The sequence below is a fragment of the Buceros rhinoceros genome, unplaced genomic scaffold (genome assembly GCF_000710305.1).
Source record: "Buceros rhinoceros silvestris isolate BGI_N320 unplaced genomic scaffold, ASM71030v1 scaffold1781, whole genome shotgun sequence".
NCBI classification, from domain to species: domain Eukaryota; kingdom Metazoa; phylum Chordata; class Aves; order Bucerotiformes; family Bucerotidae; genus Buceros; species Buceros rhinoceros.
The window spans coordinates 17,737-31,812 of NW_010392339.1; the positions used below are offsets into that span (position 1 = coordinate 17,737).

The 14,076-nt window shown below is 38.8% G+C and overlaps 1 protein-coding gene across 1 annotated transcript in view; it reads left to right on the forward strand.

Moving 5' to 3' along the window:
* The window catches only part of ETV1 (ets variant 1), a gene marked incomplete at its 5' end in the record, with an annotated part of 30,685 nt that overhangs the window by 11,494 nt on the left and 5,115 nt on the right, over positions 1–14,076 (forward strand). The window contains 2 exons of the mRNA XM_010144415.1: positions 8,713–8,781; positions 11,845–12,014. Of these exons, the coding sequence (XP_010142717.1) occupies positions 8,713–8,781; positions 11,845–12,014 (239 nt within the window). The remainder of the gene's footprint in view (positions 1–8,712; positions 8,782–11,844; positions 12,015–14,076) is intronic.

The following is a 14,076-nucleotide window of genomic DNA, read 5'->3' on the forward strand; positions in this document are numbered from 1 at the left end:
GAATTGTAACTTTTCACTTGCTTCCCTTCTGGCTGATTCCTCTATTCACTAATCCTGTCTGAAAGAAATCTGTAGTTAGAATTCATTTCGTAATATTATCACGAACAAAGGAAAACCTGAATACCAAGTTAATGCGACCATATAGGCAGCAGACCATACATCTATTTTTCCTTCCAAAGCAGACAGTACGATCTGAAAAACTGTCCTGCAGTCCCTGTTTTTTTCAAAGAAATGGATAAATATCCTCTAAATCTACGGTTACAGTAAGTGGCACTGGCTAATGATTTGATTTGAGGATTGAGAGCACAGTCTGGATTTACTCTTTGTGCATTAACGCAGGTCAAATGGACACAGGCTGCATTTTAAATCAGTAATGGAAGGCTGAAGCCTGCCTTAAACCAATCACATCAGCCTTACCCAAGACCGATTGATCCCAAGAGGCTGAGCCCTGTGAGCATAGCTTTTATATGAATGGACTCTGTGCAGCCTGAAGTTTCATTCATAAAATGGATGCTGAGGGGGAAAGGGAAAAAAAAAAAAACCGGCTCAAACACGCCAAACCCTGGAATGTCCATTTATGCGGAGCTGAAGGGTGTAGTGTTCCCTCAGCTGCTGCTTTTGCCAGTTGCCTCAAAGTAATGATTAATGCTCCTTGGCCCTGCCTGCCTGTAACCCGACACCATTTATGGCCTTGGTGTGTTTCTAATGTATAGTGAATGAGAAGGCTACATTCTCAAATCAGAAACATAAACAGGAACTGGTTGGTCTGAATTCCATTCAAATATGTCACTTCAGCCGTGCAGTGTTTGTCCAACTTCGATTTTACAGGCAGGGGATGGGGCGGGGGAGAAAAAGCAACGCAGACATTTTTGCAGTAAGATTACCAACAAAAGGAGCAAGGGAGAGAGAGAATACTGCTGTCTTTTGTTGAATTCAAAGGGAAGCAATGTTTAAAATACATTTTACAGTTACTGAGGTTAATAAAAGCATATACGTGATTTTAAAGTATGCTCAAAAGATCAGCTCCATGTGGGTTTTCAATTCAGAGCTGAATGTATGAGCCTTTGTTTTCCTGTTCTGCTGTACAAAAAGTTACACATTGCTTAGACAGGCTGTTGACATCTGGTCTCAGAAAATGCATTAGATGTTGTCATAGTTCTAAAACCCAAAGTTATGGAAAGGAAGCTGTTTGCTTAAGGTTTTTTTTCCTGTGTGTGTGTAATAATTCCACTTAGACATGAGCTGGTAGGGCCAAATCTAGTTCTCTGATAGGTTTTTGTCAAATGCAAGAAACTAAACTTAACAAATTTTAATTAGCTGTTTTTTAGAAGGGAGTGTGTGTGTGTACCTATGAGTGCACATACTTGCAGGTTTTTTTTTTCTTTATTGCTAGTACAAAGGTTAGTGACAGACAAAATGATGAATGAAACCTTCCATTCTGAATGTTTTTGAACTGCATAATGATCTGGGAAAAGATTGCTTGATTTTTAGGTTTATTTTTAGAGAAGATAGTGACTCTTTTCACCCATATAACTTCAGTGCACCTACTTTTTTCATGCTCAACCTAATAAAAAAATAATGCTGACCTTCGTATTGCCAGGAGTTTACCGATTTATAGGACTCTGTTGTAATTACATAGCTTCTGAGGTAATAGTGCTTTTAAAAGTGGTTTAACTAAATTTTGAGTTGTGAAATACGGTCGAGCAATTTTCTGTATATGGAGATTGTCACTAGTTCTAGTCTCTCTGCCTGAATGCCTCTCTTTGGAGAGACATACAAGTTTTAATCGATGTGTGTTCTGCAGGTTTACAAAATCATAGGTTTCATGACAAAAAAGAATCATTTGATACTTCTTCCTGCAAAGCATAGATCATGCAGTTTTATTAGTGATGCCTGGTGCCACCTCAGCCACTTGTGGTGATCTAGTTCAAAGAATTGCTTTTCTTACCTAAAAAGCCCTGTCTCTTTTCCAGTGATTTCAGTATTGCTCTTCACCCTTGAGCTGGTCAGAGCTTCTCGGTGGTGGTAAACAGCTGCTTTCCTCCAGGAGGCTAAATGGGTTCCAGTGGTGGATGAAGCACTCCTTTGTAAACAGTTTGACAGTGCTCCTGGAAACCCAAAACAGAAAAGTTACTTGCAGAGCAATTACGATGTTTTAAGTTTGAGACCAAAAGTATTATGTGTTCTAGCTGGAATATTTTATTTTTAAAGGGCTACCTTTGTCTCTGCACTTGATAAAAATCTCTCCCACTGCACCAGCCACCTCACCGTGTACCAGAGAAACGCTTGCACTGCTCAAGTAAGCACTTTGTGAAGTTCTGCAAGGCACCAAAGGGCAGACTGGGGTACTCGCCGTGAGTGTAGCAGGGGTCAGGCTGACAGGTGTGAGTGGTGCCTGGGGGCTAGGTTGGTCCGAGCTACCTGAGGGGCTTGTGCTTGTCCTTCTGTGCTTGGTAGCACAAAGGAAAAAATCCGAACTTGCCTGGCAAGTGGCACAGCATGTTTAAGTCTGTATAGATATACCAACTCTGAATTGCTGAAATAAGAGCCCAATCCATGTAATTACTTTTCAAATCAGAGGGACAATTGAGGATATTGTGTACATTAATAAAATACAGGACTGCCTGTATCCACTGCCAGTGGAGTCCCTTCAAAGTTTTGAGGAACTACTTCTTTGGGAACACTTCCTTTTGGGAACTAAGTCTTAATATGACTTAGTTGATAATAAAGTATAAAAAAGGGGCAAACACTAGGAAGGTTTCAGTTTTATTGTCAACACTTTGTTTCATGCCTGTACGGAAGTAGGCAGGTTGCACGTAGGAGTTGAGGTGTTTGATGGATTTGAGTGACTTGTTGGCAGGCTCCCTGCATAAGGCAGGTGCTCACTGGTGCACCGTACCATTCACCTGTGCTGCAACATGGAAACCAAGGCCAGGCAGGTAGCTCAACTTCTTCACCCACCCTGTTTCAGATTGTGCACCTCTTCTAAGCCTCGGTCTCCCCGTCTTTCTGGACATGCACATGTGTAATGCAATACCTCTATGTCACACCATGCTTTGTCACACGCATGTGCGTAGTGCCCTGGGCCTGCAAATCTTCAGATGATGTTGATAAAGTGAAGTAAAATTAATTTAGAGTTACAGTCTAATGTAGCAACGTGTCCTTTAGTTAGGAAGGCTATGTAAGGTCAGAATCGGGAATGGCTGAAGAATAAATCCTGGTTGAGATTTCCAGTTTCTGCTTTGCTCTGCTTCATTCAGGAGGAGACAGTTGCTTCATCCCATTGCCTGCAGAAGCTTTATCTCCCCTGTATCTTGCCTGGCTAGGAACGTGGGCTGAAATTCTGTTTCTGTGCAGGGTGTGATTGTGGGTCTGAAACCTGAAAAACAACCGGAAAAGAGGATTTAAGAATCCTTACCTTCTTTAAGTCAATACAGGGCTGAGAAAACCTAACCCTTTAAATTCTTATATGATAATTAATTTGAAATACTTCTTTTCCAAGGGGACCACTTAGATGTCTTACTCAATAATGAAACCTAGTACCTGTGCCTGCTAAATTAAGTAGCAGATTATTCTTGTCCTAAGGTAGTCTGTTTAGGCTTTTTCTGCTTTGATGTGTTCTGACTAAGGCATAGCAGAGCTTATTTTCAGGATTTTTTTTTATGTCAGTCCCAGATGAGAAGGCATTTCTGCAGAGTCTAGATTACACATTATTGTAAAACAACACCTGGGAAAAAGTTATTTCAAACCAACATTATATAAGGCCATATTAATTGTTTTAAAATGACTGCTTTGTTGCTGTTAGCAAGAAGAGCAATGAAGAATGACCTCTAAGCATTCCAAATTAATAATAAAAGATACTTTTTTTTGTCTCCATATTTTTAGTTTGTTTGTGGTTTTTTTTTTTTAAAGGTACTCTGCTGTTCTTGAGATGATGTAACTTTACAATGTGAGTTACTTCATTAATAAGCTTGTTTTATGTCTTAAATCCAGGCATGTTTCTCTTCAAAGACTAAAAATTGCTAAAAGGTGATAGAATCAGTCACCTCAGATACTTGGATCTTGCCTTGAGAGGATTTTATACCTACTTCGGTCTTCTTTGTTGTCTTGAAACAATACTTCAAGGAGAAGAAAACATATAATTGCTCTGTAATTTTTGCACTAAAATGTTTTCTTTTGAAGTAGCTCCGCTTAGCTTGTAGAAATACTTCTGGGTCTCAGTCACGCATTTAGTACAATTTAAAACTGCAATGCTAAATTTCATTGGTTGGACTTTTTATTAGATAAGGTAGAAACGAAAGCAGCAGGCAATTTAATTAGCAGTAATTTTTCTGGGCAAGTCATTACTTTGATGAACTTCAGAGCAATGTTTATGGCTCCTAATTAACCATGTTAGTCATTTGATTGAATAATCACTTTGGAAATGTTTCTACAATTTGATTAGAGTCTGACCCACTCTGATAGTCATAAATTAACTGATAGCACTTTAGGATAACAAGACTATAGTTACTTTACGAGAAATAAACTCTTCCTTGCTGTGTTTTTCAGTCCTCTGTGGACTGTTTAAGCACAAGTTAACCAGAAGATTAAGTAATGTTGGTACAAACAATGCTTTCCTTAAAAAGACTCCAGATGTTAACTATAATTGATTTAGGAGCATGGGAGATGAAAACCCCAAACTGGCTAAGAACGCAGTTTCTTGGATGCGTGCGTATACTTTATTCCGTGTATTCTGCTGTATCACTTTGCAAGAGTGGAGTTCATGAGTCAAAAAGGGTTTTACTGCCAGTACTTGTGAATTTTTACCTAAAATAGAAAACAACATCTGTTTCAGTTCTACAACTTCCTCTTTTTTTCATGTAGATTTTTCCGTTCTCCTTAAGATTGAATCTAGTTGGTAACATGAGTGATTCCTTGCAGGTGAACCACTACTCTTAGCCTTGACTTTTATCCTACAGAGCTGTACTTGACTCCGGTGAGCACTGAATCACTGATTCCTGTGGTTGCTCAGAATAGCTGCCTGAGACGTTAGAGATTCTTGGGGCCTGAGCAGGCAGGCACTGAGGGTTTCACCGAGAGAGGAGGTAATGAAGAGTTTGGCACAGACGTGCAAGACAGGCCAAGGACTGCTAGAGGAAACTTGTTATTACTGCCCTGTGTTTCACTTGTTTTGTGAAGCCAGTGTAAAACCTCATTTTCTTATCCTGCCAAATCTCTGATACTCATCACTAGTCAGTGAACAGTGAAATTTGGAATCACAGTCTGAAAGAGTCTGTAGGCAGTGTTGGAAGAATAATGTCTGCTTTTTTGACCTCTGCACCTCTTAAAGAGGTTACAAGTTACTGGTAACAGATTGAATAGCTTAAGGCAGGTGTTTATCACAGTATCAAATAGACTTTGTTGAGCAAGCTGTTTGATATCCAAGAAGCGGGTTAAACATGGTCTAGAAGGGCACACATTTACGGTCTATTTCTGTTTGCAAGTCCCTGTGCACAAGATGTGGCTACTTGGGGGCAGTGCAAGACACGGGGTAAAAATAGCAACACACTTACTTAAATAATACCATTTTCATTAATTCTGTTTGGATTTTCTCATTGTTCTTTCAGGTTTGAGTAGTGGTGGGAAATGTCGAATAAATGTCAGTATTAACTTAAAATGTGCGCACTAGTTTTTTGGGGGGTGTGTTGTTGGGGGTGTCTTTTTTGTTTAAGGGTGAAATTGTTGCATCTGAATTCCTGGATTAAACCTTAGCAATCGCAGAAAATTTCATTAACTCTTCAAATCCTTAACCATAGTCTAAAAAGCAATGTCCTACTCTAAATTCACTCTGACATTCCTTATATTAATGTAGAATTTGTAAGTCTCCAGTGTGATTGGCAGGCTTTTCAGTGTAATTGATTAAAAATGTTAGGTCAAATTATACAAGCACAGAGCTTAAAATATTCGTACTGTCTTGTGTGGGGTTTTGGCCTGTGAAAGATCTAAAGTATTAATTGCCATAGGAGTCAGCTTTTAGCAAAGTTGATTGCAATAAGGATTTGAGTTTCAAGTACCTGTGTTAGATGGGATCTGTGATTCTTACATTATGGTTTTCTCCTCCACCATGCCTTGTGCGTGCTGCTCTGAAATGTTGACTGTGTTGACAGGTTTCCCCTCACTCATTTTTGTTGCTCTTCTGCCTGCAGCCTGTCTCACTGATAACCTGCACACTTTTAATTCCAGTCTTTTGACTAGCATTGTTGTCTTCTCCTTTCAGAAGTGCCTAGCTGCCATTCCATTTACATGAGGCAAGAAGGCTTCCTGGCTCACCCAAACAGAACAGAAGTTAAGTTTTCTATTATGTATCACTTTGTACAAGAGAAACGTGAAAAATTAAAAAGCCTGGAGGGATTTGGGGTTCGCTGGTTTAAATCTGCTGCTAGGAAGATTCGCATCATCTTTCTTTCCCTTCTCAGTCTTGAGTTTCTGATGCTCTGATTCTTTTGTTGCTTCTTTTAGTGCCACAAGTTGATCAGGATAGAAGCACTTTTACTACAAATTTACTCATTATGCTTTTCAAGGCCTCTAGCAGTTGAAAAGAAGACACGCTTTAAATTTTGTCCATTTCACCCAATCATCTACTCAAGTGATATTTTCCAGGCTATTGGTGTGACAGGCTCAGTTAACTCTTAAGTATTCCATTTTACACTTTAAATTCAGTGAAGGTTTTTGACTTTTCCTTTTGTTACATTTTTTGCAATGTTTTGGTGCTGCTTAGGCCCAAATTGTACAGCCATGTGATACATACCAAACCCCCCAGTGACTTCAGTAGGGCAGAGCTTAGATCATTGTCAAAATTAATAATTGTGAGTAAAGGCAATTTATATGTATTAAAAATAAGAAGGCAAACAGAACTAAGAATAAATGACCACTGAAAGAGAAATTGTACCTTCCACTCTTCTGCTTTGGTGGAGTTTTCTTGTCAGTATATGAATTTTTTCTTAGTGTGGCTTTATTTGTTTTTCTTCCAAGGGACGGATTTCATAAACATGAGGGAAATTGTTTTTGAGAGTGATGAGAATTCAGACAGATGTGTGAATCAAAGTCCTCTAGTAAGACTCTGTGAAAAGACATGACTGGAAATATAACAGATTTGGCTAAAAGCTCAAATGCTTCTGGGGTGAAATAAAGACAAAAAATAGAAATAAAAGGTAGTATTTAGTAAGAAGGGTGATACAGGAGATGGAAATTTATAACAGTCTTGGTATGTGAAATTATATGAAGGACAGAAGCTTGATAATGGAGGTGAAAGATATCAGTGAAGAATCCACAAACTGCAGGGCTAAGGTCAACAGATTTGTGTTTTAACCACAGCAAAGGTAAAAAAAAGGTAAAAATCTTAGCCATCTTATGCACTCATAAGTACTTGGAGGTGTTAAAATTGTTATGAATGACGTAGAAAAAGCAGTGATGTTTGATAAATATTTGGTTTCTGTATTTGGAAATCAGTCAACATGATTTTATGGAATAAAGGTCATGTTGAATCTGATTCTATTCTTTGCTGAGATAAAAAGTTTGATTGATAAAGTTGCTTGTATCATATAGTTAGACTTTTTATGGCATTCAGTTTACAACTGCGTTACATTCTGATTAAGAAGTTAGCACAAAGCAGTATCAATGAAGTACACATTAAATACATTAAGACCTGGCCAACTGACAGATCTAAAAGTGGCTGTCACTGTGCAATCATCTCTGAATGGATTGTTTCTATTACAGTTCTGTAGAAATTGATATCGGGAGTGTTGCTATTCAACGTTTTCAGTAAAGATACGGAACAAAGTTAATAGATAACTTTTAAGGCACAAAGATAGACAGAGTGGTAAAAAATGGCAGGACAGGGCAGTCACACAAAGCAATTTGAATTGTTTGTAGTCTATGCACATTAAACAAAATGGTTTTTAAATATGCTGAATGTAGACCAGGCCTATGGAACTGGGTAACAGTATATTGGAAAAAACGATTTTGAGAAGGGCCTTCTCCTAGGCTTCTCAGCGGGAAGCCAGCCCATGCAAACATTGCAACTGTATGACCAAAAGGCCTTCTGTAATAGTTGTACAGTCAAAAGTAGGGTCATAGAGAGGCAGGAGAGGAGATATTTTGTCTTGCTGAGCAGCACTGGTGAGGCTGATAGTGGCATGCAATACAGTTCCAGTTAAGCAAAACATTAAAGTAATGCTGAAAAAAAGCAGGAGTGCATACAGGAGAGAGTGCCACAAAGAATTCAGGGTTTCAGAGTGTCTTATAGTGACAAAACCTAAATTTTACGAAATCATCTTAATTGGAGTAAATATCAAGGGGGTGACTTCTGTGAGTGTGAGGAGGAAATACGGAGTAGGACTTTTTTTAGTCTTATGGGGAGGAGGCCCACAGGAACTAATGATTTAAAGTCAAAGCCATGCTAGTTCAAACAGGAAATGAGACAAACATTTTGGAATATAGAAAATGGGTGCTTTTTCATTTTTGCAGGTAGAGATTAACAATCTTTTGGGAATGCACACATTAATCAAGCACCCCTGTACTGAGGCCAAAATGTTGTGATTGGGTGGTGTGTAAAGGGTGTGGGATATTAATCTGATTCCTTTATGGCTTTGTGTTCCCTCTGACATTAGGACTATGATCTCTTCTTTCTCCATGCATCTTTCATAAAAACTCCTCTCTCTTTTTAACTTACAGGCTGTATGTATGAAAAGGGACCTAGGCAGTTTTATGATGACACTTGCGTTGTTCCGGAGAAGTTCGACGGTATGTATGACACATCTCTCTTTCTCTTTCTTGTGTGAGGAGATGAAAAAGGAAGAGATGAGGGACTTTTCTCTCTTGCTGATCAAAAAAGCTCAGTAACATTCCAATTTTGGATTCCTTAACACACCGTTTGTGGTGCACCCAACAAAAGCTGACCTTTGTCTCTTGAAACCAAAGTCTCTCTTCAATAGGATGTCATTCGACTCTTGCCAGCAAAAGATGCTGTATCCAGAGTTGCAAGCAGAGGACCTCAGTTCTTGTGCTGTTTGTTGAGCTTCTCAATTCAATAGGAGAATTCCCATTGCACTCATGATCACATACTGCTTGTTGTTCAAGATTTAAAGAAAGCCGTTCTTATAATTAATGAAACAGAGGAGAAGGCATTTTTACTGAGCATTAAGCCTCTTCTCTCACTGTCTGTGAAGAAATGTGGAGAGTGAGTGTATAGGGCATTTTTGTGTTTGTGTCAATGTACTTGCACTAGGTTAAAGACTGCACTAGTGGTTTATTTTTTACTGGGATTGATAACAAATCAATGATCTTTTCACAATACTACCTGTTAAAACAGATATTTTTTTCAAGAGGGATTCTGAGGTCAATTAAAATAAATGGCCTAAATTATTCTCAGTTACTCTGAAGTAAAATCAGTTTTCCAGTGTAACTCAGTTGATTTCAGATTTATTTCATTATAGACAAAGTAGATGGACTCAGTATTTAGTATTTCTTGCCAGTGACTTTGTTAGTCTGCAACTTTGGGAAGTAATTTGGAGACCAATTACTTAAATTTGCTAGAGTGGCCTCTTTGCGTTAGTGTATGTATGCCCAGCTTTATTTATTCTAGCAGGAAAGATTAGATACTTGTAAACTTGCAACTTGTAAACAGCTCTCTGACCATAGCTAAAAGTAGAGCTGAAGAACTCTTGGGGTTTTTCTCATGCTTTATTTGTTTGTTTTCCCCTGAGAATCACTTATACGGATTACAAAACTGTGGCGTGTCTAGTAACATTTGTTGTGTTTGCTGAAGAATGAGAGACTTTAAAATTAAAGTAACCCAAAGAACTACACATTCCTCAAATGAAGGTGTCACATGCATTTCATGGTTGGTAAGGAATAACAAGAAATGACAAGAGGATTTTAAATAATACTAATAATAAGTAACTGAAGATTGCTCTATCTGATATTGCATTGTCACTGGAGTGACAAGTTCACTGGAAGGATTATTCATGGGAAGTCTGCTTTATACCCTGGTTTTGGAATGTATGCTTCTTTTTCCCCCCCTTTTTAAAGCGCATCATGTCAGGTTTTTCTCCTCCCCAGAAATAATTGTGGACCCAATCTGTTTTCAGTACCAGTAGCAAGTTCATATTTATGTTTATGGGAATGTGATCAGACCCTGTTCTACAGGAAGTTAAAACTCTTCAGGTGTAACATTTGTCTGTCTTTCTTGAAAATTCTTTTATTTTGATTGGGGTTTGTACAGGGAAGGGAATAAAAATGGAAAAGAAATATAAATAAAGTGAAAGAAATAAATATTTGGAAATGATTGTGCACTTGCAAAGCAAGCCGTCTACTGCTAGCTTCTATGACTGTCCACTGAGAGAACACCTTGTACTCTAGAATATTGATCTTGTGATGCAGATAGGTGTGTTTATACTTGTACGATGACTTTTGAGGAAGAATTAGCAGATATGTCATCGTGTTTAGTCCAGTATATCAAAAGTAGGATAAGCCTAGGACTAGTCTTGATGTTTGGTGTTCACAGCTGCTTCGTTTGAAATCAGAGATTGGCACAGGCAAAGAATCTGATTGTCTGTAATACTGCACTTGCCATTTGCCCATTGCACAGCTATCATTAAAAGAAAAATTCTGTCTTTGAGAAATAAGGCTTTTCAGGACTGGTACTGGAACCTCACATAAACCAAAAAGCCTTGGGTTGATTTATTTATTTCCCACAGCTATTAACTCAATTTTCTTTCCTGATTACAAGAGGAAGTGCTCCATTTTTTATATTATTATTCTTACTTTCAATACATGGAACTGTTCTGTAATGGCCCTCAGAGCATCCTAATATTGAGGATGAATGTAAAATCCTGCCTTTTGGTATGAAACACGTTACACTGCCTTATTGGAGGGTATAGCTGTTGTGGTAGTTGAAATGAGTTTTACCAGCATATCCAAGGATCTCTGTCATTGTGTGCAGAAAAAAATAACTCTCTGCTTCAGCATCAGACCTTTCATATATTGTTGAATGAGTTTTTGGTGTGAACATGATTTAAAAACTACAGAGGCATAGTTTGGAAGTAACAGAATGGTTTTTCACTGGCAGTTTGTGGAGCAACTAGCAGAATGTTGTTATTGCTGGTTTTTAAAAGGTTTCTCTGGACTTGAAATTTTAGAAAAATTAACTTACTGCTTTTCAAGGGGAATACTAATGTAATATGTAGATACGAGTAAAAGTAATACATGCTTATATGCAAGTCTGATATGCCACAGAGGAACTCACATATCTGCAGGATTTGCATACCTATTCTTAAAGCACATGCTGTTTAAGTCCAAGTCAAATACTTTGTCAAATTTTCCTTAAAAGCATTTGCATGCAAAAGTAGTGTCACTCAGTAGGTTTTTGCAGCTTATGAAACATACATTACATTTCCAAAACTGGAGCTTGTGCAGAGTATAGTACACAAACACAGTTCTACAGACATCAGAGTTGCTTACAAAAACAGTTCTTTCTTACAAAAACATGCTCCTTCAGATAGAGGATATTGCAGAATGGTTTGCAAGCAAGATTTGCATGTATCAGAAGTAAATGGGGATAGGTTTAGGGAGACTTCCATAAATCATGACTGAATTTAAGCAGTTTTAGTATATTATTTTGTTATTGTAAGAGTGTTTACAATTAACAGCAGACAGGGGAATGTTGTATTCATGGGTGGCTGGGTAGTAAGAATTGTTTCCTTCTGTTTTATTAGCCCTGACGATTGCTTTGCTGGTTTTTCTGACAAATGGAGTGATGATGCTTTTTGTGCGTTGCTCATCTAACATTGAGGCTTTTCTGTGCAGGTGATGTCAAACAGGAGCCAGGCATGTACCGCGAGGGACCCACATATCAACGGCGAGGCTCACTTCAGCTTTGGCAGTTTTTGGTAGCTCTTCTTGATGATCCATCAAACTCTCATTTCATAGCGTGGACTGGCCGAGGCATGGAATTCAAATTGATTGAGCCAGAGGAGGTGGGTTAGATGGACAGCATGTACTGACATCCACTGCCCCATCCTGCAAATTTAACAGTGCTCCGTCAGACTTAGGCCTTGTTTTCCTTCAGCATTTTCCTTCAGCAGCACTTGAGAAGGATGACAGACAGGACTGGCAAGTGAAGTGCTTCAGTTAGGACAGAGGTGTCATTAAGCATAGACTTGATTCCTAGTCCCACAAAATAGTAAAAATATTGCAAGTAGTAGAGTTACAAGATACTCAACATTAATCGTGAGGCCCAGATTTTTCAGAGCCACTTCATGGATATAGCTGTGTACTACAATCCTTTGAAAATTTGTCTGTGAGTAGTCTTTCAACACCAGATACTCTTCAGTGTGAAGATTTGGGAACTTGGAACTTTAAGGCTGTAGAGTGAAAGACACCAAATCTGACAGATGGCAAAGGAGGAGGTTAAGATTGTTAGGCAGTAAAATCCCATCAAAATTATATAACCTCTCCTCTGTTTAGAGTCTTCTTTAGAGTCTTGCTGCTTATCTTTTTCTTTGGATTATTTAGTGTACACTTAGATCCTAAGCTTACAAACACTTGCACACATGCACAGCTCTTCTGAACCATGAAGGACTCATGGGATAGATAAAATTACTTGTATTCATAAACATTTCCCGAAGCATGACTTAGTTCACTTGTGTGATAACCAGCGATAAGTTGAACATTTTATTACGTAAACTTTTTTGTACTGGGTAACATTACATAGTCTATCCTGTGTTCTAACAGCCGTGGAAACTGTTGGAACATCTCACGTGCGTGAACTTTATTGTGATACTGATATGGTGTATTTGATCAGGGTTGTCAAAAAGCAGTATTATTCTGACCTCTTGAACAGTGTTTTGTAAAGAGGAGACTGCGGCAAATTTTCTGTCAGGATCCTCTCTGAGTTAGAGCTGAGTAGGAAGGTTCGGGGGTGTAAGGCTGCTTCTGCATTCCACCAGCTGTTTCTGCTGTTTGCCGTCCATCTGCTGGCATAAGCAATCCATATCATGGAGTAGTTGGGGATCGCAGCAGGACTGATGTTCATTTCCTTCCTGACATGGTTGGGCTGAGGGGCAGGTTGTTGCAAGGACCCGTGTGCTGGCTCTCGTTTGTCTGACCATCCCCATCACTAGTGGTAGTCACCATGGCAGATCCTGGCATTGTATACTGGAGAATTTTACCACAGAACAGTCTTAGTCGATTTGCTACTGAAATTTTGCTGGCAAGTCTGCATCCTTAGCAGGCTATGTGGACTTCTTAGTTGTGTGGCCTGGCCTAGAATAGAGTGAAGTCTTTGGAGAGGCTTTTGTTTGATTTTGGTGAATGAGTTACCTAATTTTTCTCCCTGCCTCAGTCAGTATTTTTCACTCTCTTAGCTTTTGTCTTGCCTTTAAGCTATGTCCAAAGTTTTTCAAGATAGAAGAGATTTATTGAAAAATGGTTTCCAGCACATGGTGTAAAAACTTTATAAATTTTATTAGCTAAGAAAGGGAAAGTAGCAAAACAAAACCCTAGTATTTCCTTATTGTGTAATTCCCTGAAGAGTTGTATATTCTCGTTTAAGTTAACCAGGTCATCTGCTTGTCTGACTTTGTAGCAGTAGCTTTATGTTTTCAAGCAGCACTGCATCCAAGATCTGGAGGAGGCAGGCTACTTGAAACTTGCCTCACTCCTGTTTGCTCTAAGGGAGTACAAAGGAACCTAAGTTGTTTTCATATGAATGCCATAGATCTGACAGAAACTGCTGATTGAAGTAAGAATAGCCTATGGGAAGTTACACACTTGGTTGTTGCCAAGAGTAAATTGAAGGAAAGTCAAAGAGCTTGTTGGTTCGGCTGTGGCAGGTTAGGATGTCAATGACATGACCTTTCCATCCCATCCCTTTCTGGAGGTTTATGCCCTTGAACAAAGGGTGACAACAAAAGTGAATATGTTTCAGCTACTTGAGTACCATAGTTCATTCAGAAAGTAGGTAACTGTGGAGGCTAAGAATTGGGCGTAGGTCCATTTATGCTGCCTAAGTCATGGGGACAGCAACCCTCAGCAGGA